At 43.4% G+C, this 11893-nt stretch overlaps 1 protein-coding gene across 1 annotated transcript in view; it reads right to left on the bottom strand.

The window, feature by feature from the left end:
• Positions 1 to 11200, bottom strand: part of CSRP2 (cysteine and glycine rich protein 2) — a 37842-nt gene extending 26642 nt beyond the window's left edge. The window contains exon 1 of the mRNA XM_073620006.1: positions 11039 to 11200. Coding sequence (XP_073476107.1) covers positions 11039 to 11166 — 128 coding nt within the window. The 5' untranslated portion in view covers positions 11167 to 11200. The remainder of the gene's footprint in view (positions 1 to 11038) is intronic.
• Positions 11201 to 11893: the final 693 nt, after the last annotated feature.

Here is an 11893-nt window from a genome sequence, read left to right as displayed (position 1 = left end):
GGCTTTTTATTAAGGTAATATCTAGCTTGCATTGCCATTGCTTCTTGTGTTTGCTTTACCAGTGTGCAAATAGCCTTATAAGTAAATGAAAATGTAACTTTAAAAAAAGGAAACTCAATTGTAAATAAGTACATACAATAAAATTACATTTTGGAATTTGTTTCATTCCCAAATCTGAAGATTAAAAGGAAGGGTAGGCAGCTTTAGGCTGTATGCTTATATTTTTGCTGCCTGCCTTTCCTTTCTGTCTGTATAATTTCTTCCATTTATTTGCTGCTGCCTGCCCTTCCCCCGTATTGTGGAAGGTGAACAGCCTTTCTTAGCTTTAACATAGGGAGATGTTGGCATTTTGGCCAAAGGACATTGCTTTTCCTAAAAGTCAATACCTAGTTTGAATTGCCATCCCTGCCCATGTGTGACAATGCAAACTACTACCTTCACATGTAGAACCCTCTGCTTTGAACTTCAGGCTTGCCTGACTTAAAAGGTATAATAAGTGTCTGCTGCTAATGCCATGTTGCAAAAGGGCAAGAGGCCTATGGCTTTAGGTTTTTCCCCTCCAGTTTTTGCCTCGAGTGCAGGGGATCCAGTCACCATCATCCAATGTGGCCTAGAGTTTGAGGAGAAATTAGCATGTCCAAGCAAGTGGCTTCTCTGTGCCTGGCAGTAAGAGAAAGGTTTTGTCATCCACTTCACTACCTCCTGCACGATTCACAACTGGGAAAAAAAAACAAAAAAAAAAAACAAAAAAAAAAAAACACACTATGTACCCTTAATAAGAATGTAAATGGTGCATTAGTAGCACTATAAAAGAAAGTGGCTGCTATGCACCCAAGGAGGAGCGGTGCATGGTTTTTGCTGCCGTGTCTCATTGAGGTGCTGTTCCCACCAAACTCTGGTGCAGAATCACACAGTAGGTTTATTCATGTATGTGTCCAATCTGTGCAAAGTTGTAGTGTTTCAGGTTCATTTAACAAAAATAAATAAATAAGTGTCATAGGCAAGAGTATCAAAAAAACAAAACACACACCAAGAAAAAGATTATATCAGTTATATTCACAATCAGGTGCCCATATAGAAAGTGCTAGCGATGGTGCAGTGTTCCCCTCTGACCTAACTCATACAATACCACACTATATAAATATTATATGTGAAACCTAGGTCATAAACAGCAGCACAATATAAGTAAAAATCGAAAAAGCAATATAAAAAAAAAAAAAAAAAAAATATTATATATATATATATATATATATATATATATATATATATATATATATATATATATATATATATATATATATATATATATATATATATATATATATATATATATATATATATATATACACACACACACACACACACACACACACACACACACACACACACACACACACACACACATACATACACATCTCCAAGGTGAGTGTCACTTTAAGACAAGTCTATAGTAATTCATATCAATATACTACACTACAATACAAGTGTCCGTGAATATAATGTGCTTGTGCGTTTAGAAACAGGAAAATCCTGGACTGCCGCACTCCGTAGAAAAGGCATCTTTATTCGAAAAAATCCAACATTACAGTCAAAATCAAGACGTGGACACGACAGGGATCAAATGACTAACGCGTTTCACATCATTTTTGTGCATCTAACACTGGTGTAGCATTAATAATAAAAGTAAAACATATTGAAAGTTAATCCATTGATACTGTAAAGACACGTAAAACACCTTTACATATATGCGCTCACCTCCATTTATGACCATAACTGGTCACCATGTGCCTTCCCCTTTAAGAGGTATATAGATCCTCTGGTGGGCGATTATATCCTTATTGGGTTCAGTGAATTCTAGGCAATCCTAAGCAGTAGTGCTCATACAGGAATGAAGAAAACCAACATAGTGCTAAATCATAAAAAATAAAAAAAAAATAAAAAAAACACAAACCACAAACAAACACACTTTAATAAAAGAATCTAAAATATAAAACTCAAATTTTTTTGTGCACCGACACTGGCGCACTCAGATCGCATGCATAGCACATATAGGGCGTGCAGCCCCCTTAAGGATCGCTTAAATATTTGTGACAGCAACCACACGGGGTGAAAGCTTCCTGGGTGAGCGCGCTGACATCACTAGGCCCCGCCCCAAACACGTTTCCTCACACAACACATGACATTTTCAAGGAGAATTCTTACATGTAGTTTCCTGTTAGCAATTTTAATGTCAGTTTCCACCTCCCAGATATGATGGATGTTTTTTTCCAATCCGTGATTGATCTCTGCTATTTCTAAAAAAATAAACCCACACAGCACATAGTAGTCTACCAAGAAATCAAATGTAAAAGGACTACCCATTTGATGCGTATTAAAGCAGTAGTAAACGCCGCAGGAAAAAAAGAAAGTTGAAAAAGAAATGGGCCACCTGCAGGTTTTAGTCCGATTATGCACTGCATACTAGCAGATTACGACAGGCTTACCTGCAAATGGAGCCCTCCAGCACAGAGCTGTCACAGCTCCCCAGTGCTTCCATCTTCGTCTGGTCTCTCTTCTGGGTTTCGGATCTTCATTGGTGGGAATTGCCGGTCTGCGGTGACGTCACTCCCTTGCATGCACACAAGAGTCCGTGCTCAGCACACAGAGTGGCCTATAAATGTGGTCTGAGCTGCGCATGCGAGCACTCAGATCACATTAGAACTGACAGGCAAGGGGGCGAAATTTATGACAGAAGAGACCTCCAGGGTTTCTTCTGTTTTAAAAACCTTGCTTGTCAGTCGATTTTAACATTTTGAGGTCACTACCACTTTAAAGAATGATGGTTTGAGGGTCTACTCTAGGCTCTAAGCCCTGGTTAACAGTGCGACTTGTCCTGCGACTATTCAAAGATTTGTAGATTTACCATTAAAGAAAGCTCTGCAAAAACAAAGACTGACAACTCATACAGGGCAGTAGGGAAATAGCTATGGCCACATTAGATTTACAGATAATTTAGTGTTACTGAGTAGGCAGGTCATGTTTTCCTGCATCCCTTTGTCACTATATCCAATCTACAGTCGTGCAGTTTGGTATAGGTTTGATAGGAAAGATGCTCTAAATCACCCAGAGATCAAGATAAAGACATTGGCAGGATACCCTCTGCATACAGTCACAACTTATGGCCGGTACAACAATAATAATAATAAAATTGGAGGAAAATTTCTGTAAGAGGAATGATCATTCATCTGCTTGTTAGTACAGTGCTTTCAACAGCTGATTCCAACTGCTTGGATGGAAATAAAACAAAAAAAAAAAAAAAAGAAGGTGTAAGCTAGAAAATTTTTATTGTGAGTTAACACAACATTTGATTTTTTTAAAAAGTGGATGTAAACCCAATTTATGAAATTTGAGCTGGGCACATATCTGTAGTGTTTTCTTATCTCTCTTCAAAGCACTATGTCCTGTAGCTTTCTCCTGCTCCGTTCTTCTGTTATCAGCCTAATAACTCCTGACAAGTTCTCCATCACATATGATAAAAGCAGCCGGAGTTTTGTGTTGCGGAGGATGCTATAAATAGATTAGCAGAGCCCTGAATGATTCAAAGGATAGAGCTAAAAGTCTAATTGATAATTGCTCCTCCACCCCCTCCCAATTTTGGAACTGGATTTAAAACTGTATTTTGTTTCTCATTTTTTCCCAGACTCTTCCTTAACCAGACTGCCCACCGCACATGCGGCACGGTGGCCGCTCTGCGCCAGGTCACGTACCTGGTACGTGATCTAACACTTCCAGGTCTGAGGCGCATGCCACCGTTGATCCGCTCACACTGTGATTATACACAGCAGGAGCCCGGGTACCACGGACTCAATGTCCGCCGGCACACGCCAACTGTACAGGGCACAGGCACAACGACAATCTGCCTATGTAAACAAGACAGATTGTGGTTCTGTCAGAAGGGAAGGCACAGATGCTGTGTTTCTGCCAAGCAGGAACACAGATATTTGCCTTCCCCTAGTCAAAGCGCCTTCCCCACAGTGAGTAAACACAACTTAGGCATACATTTAACCCTTTGATTGCAGATGTTAACCCTTCCCTGCCAGTGCCATTAGTACAGTGACAGAGCATTTTTTTTTAGCACTGATCACAGTATTAGTGTCACTGGTCCCCAAAAAGTGTCAGTTAGGTGTCAGATTTGTCCGCCGCAATATCACAGTCCCGCTCTAAGTCGCTGATTACCTACCACTACTAGTAAAAAGTAAATAAATAAATAAAATATCCCATAGTTTGTAGACGCTATAACTTTTGCGCAAACCAGTCAATAAATACGCTTATTGGGGTTTTTTTTTTTACCGATAAAAAAAAATAAAAATGGAGCAGAATACATATTGGCCTAAATTGATGAAGAAATTAGATTTAAAAAAAAAATTTATTGGGTATGTTTTATAGCAAAAAGGATAATTTTTTTTTTTTTTTAAATGGTCAGTCTTTTTTTGTTTATAGCGCAAAAAGTAAAAACCGCAGGAGGTGATCAAATACCACCAAAAGGTTATAAAGGCTGAAGATTTTTTTTACTTTCGTGCATTCTATGCATAAAGGTGAAAAACCTGTGTGCAGCAGTCCCCCCAGCCCCCCTAATACTTACCTGAGCTCCCCCGTGATCCAGAGATGTGCTCCTCATTGGCTGAGACAGCACTGCTCCCAATAACAGCCAATGAGGGGGGTCAAGCCGTGGCTCCATGTCTGAATGGACACGCAGAGAAGTGGCTCGGGAGCATGCCTGCTTGGGTGCCCCCACTGCAAGCTACTTGCTCCGGGGGCACTCGACAGGATGGAATGGGTCAGGAGCACAGGTGGGGGACCCAAGAAGAGGAGAATTGGGGCTGCTCTGTGCAAAATAAAGGTACCCACCTTTTGTTTTGTGGCATCCTATTCCCAAGCCAGTTAAAGTGATGTTAAAGGTAAACAATTAAAAAAAAAGAAAAATAATCATGTCATACTGCTCGTTTTTTTTTTTTTTTTTATTTAAATGTTTGCCTTTAATATCAATTTAACTGGCTTGGGAATGGGATGGCACAAAACAAACGTGGGTACCTTTATTTACAATTGTAGGCCCAATTGTCAGAATACTGACAAGAATCAACAAGACCCACAATCTAAAACAATGAGCACATAACCAAACCTCTATAAACTGTAATAAGTTGAAAGCTGTAATCTGATGTGATGCGTTAAGGATTTGCCTTAGCCATGCACACCCATTCGGAGTTTAATCTTCCCTCTAATTTTCAGATCCCTCCACTCAGTGGGCTGTGGGAAAGGGATTTGTGTAAGTCCTTCAGAACTAAATGGATTAGGAGGAGGAAAGGAGGGAAGAGCCCTCTGATAGTTAGAGACATTTGAACTAAAAAGTACTCACAACACACTTTTATACAAAGCTTTCTCCTCCAGGAATAGAGGTTAGTCATTCTGGAAAGCTTATGTTCACTTTGCATAGTGAATGGTAGTAATTAAATTACTCTTTACTCTGATCACTCTGTATACCCAATCACGTGCTGAGAAAAAAAAAAAAAAAGCTTGCATTTTACTAACACGATTGTGTATTTACCTAATTGGCTCTGCAATGTGAATGTTGGTTTTGCTGAGTGAACAGCCTCTATTCCATTAGGAAGTTAGATAGAATTGATATATAAAGCTGTGATGGGGAATCCAGGTATGAAATCTTCACAATACCTCTTGTGTCCATTCAGCCCAGCTAACTGACTTTGACAGCAATGGCGCCACGCTGCTGTCTCAGCCAATGAGGGGAGTCCTGGCTCAGGTAAGTATTAGAGGGGCTGAAGGAGGCTGCTGCAAACAGAAAGCTTTTTATCTTAAGGCATAGAATGCCTCTTCTGTGCAACCTGGAGGATGACAGATCGTAATGTACAGCATTCCTCTAGGGCAGTGCTCTCCAAATTGTGGCCCAAGGGCCAGATGCTACCCTTTGCTTTCTTTTATCCGGCCCTTGGGGCTCTATTTTATTCACTGACACCAATGATGGGTACAGTTCCTCCCAAAGACACCAATGATGGGGTACTATTCCTCCCACTGACACCAATGATGGGGTACTATTCCTCCCACTGACACCAATGATGGGGTACTATTCCTCCCACTGACACCAATGATGGGGTACTATTCCTCCCACTGACACCAATGATGGGGTACTATTCCTCCCACTGACACCAATGATGGGGTACTATTCCTCCCACTGACACCAATGATGGGGTACTATTCCTCCCACTGACAGCAATGATGGGGTACTATTCCTCTCACTGACACCAATGATGGGGCACTATTCCTCCCACTGACACCAATGATGGGGTACTATTCCTCCCACTGACACCAATGATGGGGCACTATTCCTCCCACTGACACCAATGATGGGGCACTATTCCTCCCACTGACACCAATGATGGGGCACTATTTTTGCTATTGATATCAATGACAGGGCATTACTACTCTCTCTAAAAACATGATGGGGCATTGTTTTCTCCCTCTGATGCCAGGACATTTTCTACTCTAAGGCTACTTTCAGACTGGGGCGTTGCGGGCGTCGGCGGTAAAGCGGCGCTATTTTTAGCGCCACTTTACTGTCGTTTTAGCGGCGCTATTCGGCAGCTAGCGGGGCAGTTTTAACCACCGCTAGTGGGCGAAAAAGGGTTAAAATTATGCCGGTGGTTTGGCGGCACTGCCCCATTGTTTTCAATAGGAAGGGGCGCTTTAGGAGCGGTGAATACACCGCTCCTACAGCGCTGAAAAGATGCGGCTTGCAGGACTTTTTTTCCCGTCCTGCAAGCGCACCGCTCCAGTATGAAAGCACTCAGGCTTTTACACCAGAGACACAGGAGAGGCTCTTTGCAGGCGCTATTTTTAGCACTGTAGCGCCTGTAAAGCCACTGACACTAGTGATGGGGCACTATTCCTCCCACTGACACTAGTGATGGGGCACTATTCCTCCCACTGACACTAGCGATGGGGCACTATTCCTGCCATTGACACCAATGATGTGGCACTATTCCTCACACTGACACTAGTGATGGGGCAGCCAATGGGGAGGGGAGTCCCTGACTGGATCAAGATGAGGCTCAGGTAAGTATTAGAGGGGCTGAGGGGGGTTGATGCACACAGAAAGCTTTTTATCTTAAGGCATAGAATGCCTTAAGATAAAAAAAAAAAAAAAACAAAAAAAAAACACTTTCTGACCAGGATGGATAAAAATGTAATGATTTAAAGAAAAAAACAAAAAGTTTTTCGCTATTCCACGAGTGGGCGCAATTTTAAAGTGCGACGTGTTGGGTATCAATTTACTTGGTGTAACATTATCTTTCACAATTTAAAAAAAAAAAAAAAAAAAGTGTGCGCTTGTAAGACTGCTGCACAAATACAAAATAAAAAGTATTGCAACGACTGCCATTTTATTCTCTAGGGTATTAGGGGAAAAAAAAAAAAAAAAAAAATTTTTATTATATATATATATATATATATATATATATATATATATACATACACACACATACACAGTGGCTTGCAAAAGTATTCGGCCCCCTTGAACTTTTCAACCTTTTGCCACATTTCAGGCTTCAAACATAAAGATATAAAATTTTAATTTTTTGTGAAGAATCACCAACAAGTGGGACACAATTGTGAAGTGGAACGAAATCTATTGGATATTTTAAACTTTTTTAGCAATTAAAAAACTGAAAAGTGGTGCGTGCAAAATTATTCGGCCCCTTTACTTTCAGTGCAGCAAGCTCACTCCAGAAGTTCAGCGAGGATCTCTGAATGATCCAATGTTGTCCTAAATGACTGATGGTGATAAATAGAATCCACCTGTGTGTAATCAAGTCTCTGTATAAATGCACCTGCTCTGTGATAGTCTGAGACCCCATTCACACAGGGGCAACACGACTTGCCGGTCGCCTCAGCGAGGCGACCTGCAAACGAATGGCCGGGCGACTTGCAAAACGACTTCTGCATAGAAGTCTATGCAAGTCGCCCCAAGTCGCCCCCGAAGTCGTACAGGAACCTTTTTCTAAGTCGGAGCGACTTGCGTCGCTCCCCTTAGAACGGCTCCATAGTACAGAACGGGAGGCGACTTGTCAGGCGACTAGGTCGCCTGACAAGTCGTCCCTGTGTGAATGGGGTCTCAGGGTTCTGTTGAAAGCGCAGAGAGCATCATGAAGACCAAGGAACACACCAGGCAGGTCCGTAATACTGTTGGAGAAGTTTAAAGCCGGATTTGGATACAAAAAGATTTCCCAAGCTTTAAACATCCCAAGGAGCACTGTGCAAGCGATCATTTTGAAATGGAAGGAGTATCAGACCACTGCAAATCTACCAAGACCTGGCTGTCCCTCTAAACTTTCAGCTCAGACAAGGAGAAGACTGATCAGAGATGCAGCCAAGAGGCCCATGATCACTCTGGATGAACTGCAGAGAACTACAGCTGAGGTGGGAGAGTCTGTCCATAGGACAATAATCAGTCGTACACTGCACTCTTATGGAAGAGTGGCAAGAAGAAAGCCATTTCTCAAAGATATCCATAAAAAGTCTCGTCTAAAGTTTGCCACAAGCCACCTGGGAGACACACCAAACATGTGGAAGAAGGTGCTCTGGTCCGATGAAACCAAAATCGAACTTTTTGGCCACAATGCAAAACTATATGTTTGGCGTAAAAGCAACACAGCTCATCACACTCAACACACCATCCCCACTGTCAAACATGGTGGTGGCAGCATCATGGTTTGGGCCTGCTTTTCTTCAGCAGGGACAGGGAAGATGGTTAAAATTGAGGGGAAGATGGATGCAGCCAAATACAGGACCATTCTGGATGAAAACCTGTTGGAGTCTGCAAAAGACCAGAAACTGGGACGGAGATTTATCTTCCAACAAGACAATGATCCCAAACATACAGCAAAATCTACAAAGGAATGGTTCACAAATAAACGTATCCAGGTGTTAGAATGGCCAAGTCAAAGTCCAGACCTGAATCCAATCGAGAATCTGTGGAAAGAGCTGAAAACTGCTGTTCACAAACGCTCTCCATCCAACCTCACTGAGCTCGAGCTGTTTTGCAAGGAAGAATGGGCAAGAATTTCAGTCTCTCGATGTGCAAAACTGATAGAGACATACCCCAAGCGACTTGCAGCTGTAATCACAGCAAAAGGTGGCTCTACAAAGTATTAACGCAAGGGGGGCCGAATAATTTTGCACGCCCCACTTTTCATTTTTTTATTAGTTAAAAAAGTTTCAAAAATCCAAAAGATTTCGTTCCACTTCACAATTGTGTCCCACTTGTTGGTGATTCTTCACAAAAAATTAAAATGTTATATCTTTATGTTTGAAGCCTGAAATGTGGCAAAAGGTTGAAAAGTTCAAGGGGGCCGAATACTTTCGCAAGCCACTAATATATATATATATATATTTATTTATTTATTATGTTTGGGGGTTCATTTTCTAGCAAAAAAAAAAAAAAAAAAATTTTTAACTTGTGAACACCAAATCTCAGTAAGAGGCTCGGTCCTTGAGTGGTTAAGGGAGAGCTGACAAGGTCTATATTTGAAGTGGACTTTTAGTACAGTTATTGTTGGCATACAGCACCAAATCACACTTGTTCTCTATAATGCAGTGTAGCCCATGTCCCAGTATTCCTTTATGCCCCTGAATACTGTACTAGTCATTACGCTGATCTTCTGTGGCTGCAAGGGGTGACAGGGGGGGGGGGGGGGCTGTGACTGAACAGCTCGCCCCACCCCTCCGCCATTCACAGAACTTGTATTATTATTCTCCTGTTGGACAGAGGAGGAGCGGATGAATGACAGGATCCTCTTCTGCCCATTCACAGAACATGTTGCATTGTAGGACAATAATAATACCAGTTCTGTGAATGGTGGAGGGGGTGGGCGAGCGGTTCACAGTCGCTGCCACTGCTGTTAACCCCTGCAGCCCGAGAAGATCAGCGCTCTGACCAGTACAAGGGCATGAAGAAAAGGATTGTTCCTTGAAGCCTGCAGGACACAGCTGTAAACTTCAGCTTTGATACAATAAAAAGAGCAGCCATTTAGTGTATAGATGTCTAACATCAGCAATATAATAACTTACATTTATGTATTGCCTTTACATTTACCTTTTTCTCTTTCATAATGTACTGCAAATACGATTGATAATAAAAAACGTTATTTGGAAAAAAGAGCAGCCATTCCTAAACATAAGAAATCTATTCCAAGTCTGCAAGCAATTCAGACACTTCCCTCCCATACAGTTGAATGGCTGAGTGCCCTTCTAATGATGTGCAGAGACCAGCAACTGAGACCAGAGACCCAGAGAACCAGAGAGCAGCGACCCAGAGAACCAGAGAGCAACGACCCAGAGAGCAGCGACCCAGAGAACCAGAGAGCAACGACCCAGAGAGCAGCGACCCAGAGAACCAGAGAGCAACGACCCAGAGAGCAGCGACCCAGAGAACCAGAGAGCAACGACCCAGAGAGCAGCGACCCAGAGAACCAGAGAGCAACGACCCAGAGAGCAGCGACCCAGAGAACCAGAGAGCAACGACCCAGAGAGCAGCGACCCAGAGAACCAGCGACCCAGAGACCAGCGACCCAGAGACCAGCGACCCAGAGACCCAGAGACCCAGAGACCAGCGACCCAGAGACCAGCGACCCAGAGACCAGCGACCCAGAGACCAGCGACCCAGAGACCAGCGACCCAGAGACCAGCGACCCAGAGACCAGCGACCCAGAGACCCAGCGACCCAGAGACCAGAGAACCAGAGACCAGAGACCCAGAGACCAGAGACCCAGAGACCAGAGACCCAGAGACCAGAGACCCAGAGACAACCTGTACAGGGAGCAGCTCCTCTCATTACCCACTCAGGTCAGTCCAACGCAGGTTGCTGCAGCCCAATGACTCCAGTAAAAACAGAACAAAGAGCAGACACACTGCAACCCTCTACAATGAGGGTCAGTACTAGGGAGAGCCTCCATCCCACACACATACACTGAACGGCCGTACATCTACTTACCATACACAAGCGCAGTAGCCGGTCCGAGCAGTCAGCAGCGACGAGTGCGAGCGCAGCCAAAGCTCACTCCGTCCGTACAATGCCTGGGTGGGCGGAGTCTGAGAGCAATGTACTGGCTGGGTAGGCATGGGCTGTGAGCAGAGTGGGCGGAGCCTACGATCCAATGTAATTTTTTTGTTGGTGTAGGAGAGGCGGGGTAAGAAGACAAATCTCCGGTGCTCTGCCACATACTCTCCATTCCAGCCCTCAGTATGACGTCACTGCACAGCATCTTCCCACACACCGTAACCTCTTCTGTGCTGGCTGAGGCTTCTGTGCAACCTGGAGGATGACAGATCGTAATGTACAGCATTCCTCTAGGGCAGCGCACTCCAAATTGTGGCCCGAGGGCCAGATACTGCCCTTTGCTTTCTTTTATCCGGCCCTTGGGGCTCTATTTTACTCACTGACACCAATGATGGGTACAGTTCCTCCCAAAGACACCAACAATGGGGCCCAATGACACATATGATGGGGAACAATTCCTCCCAATGATGGGGTACTATTACTCTCATTGACACCAATGATGGGGCACTATTCCTCCCACTGACACTAGTGATGGGGCACTATTCCTCCCATTGACACCAATGATGAGGCACTATTCCTCCCAATGATGAGGCACTATTCCTCCCAATGATGGGGCACTATTCCTCCCATTGACACCAATGATGGGGCACTATTCTTCACACTGATACCAATGATGGGGCACTATTCCTCCCATTGACACCAATGATGAGGCACTATTCCTCCCAATGATGAGGCACTATTCCTCCCAATGATGGGGCACTATTCCTCCCATTGACACCAATGATGGGG

The sequence above is a fragment of the Aquarana catesbeiana genome, linkage group LG03 (assembly GCF_042186555.1).
Source record: "Aquarana catesbeiana isolate 2022-GZ linkage group LG03, ASM4218655v1, whole genome shotgun sequence".
In the NCBI taxonomy this organism is placed as follows: Eukaryota; Metazoa; Chordata; class Amphibia; order Anura; family Ranidae; genus Aquarana; species Aquarana catesbeiana.
The sequence above is the reverse complement of the archived record's forward strand: the minus strand, read 5'-3'. Positions and strand labels throughout refer to the sequence as shown.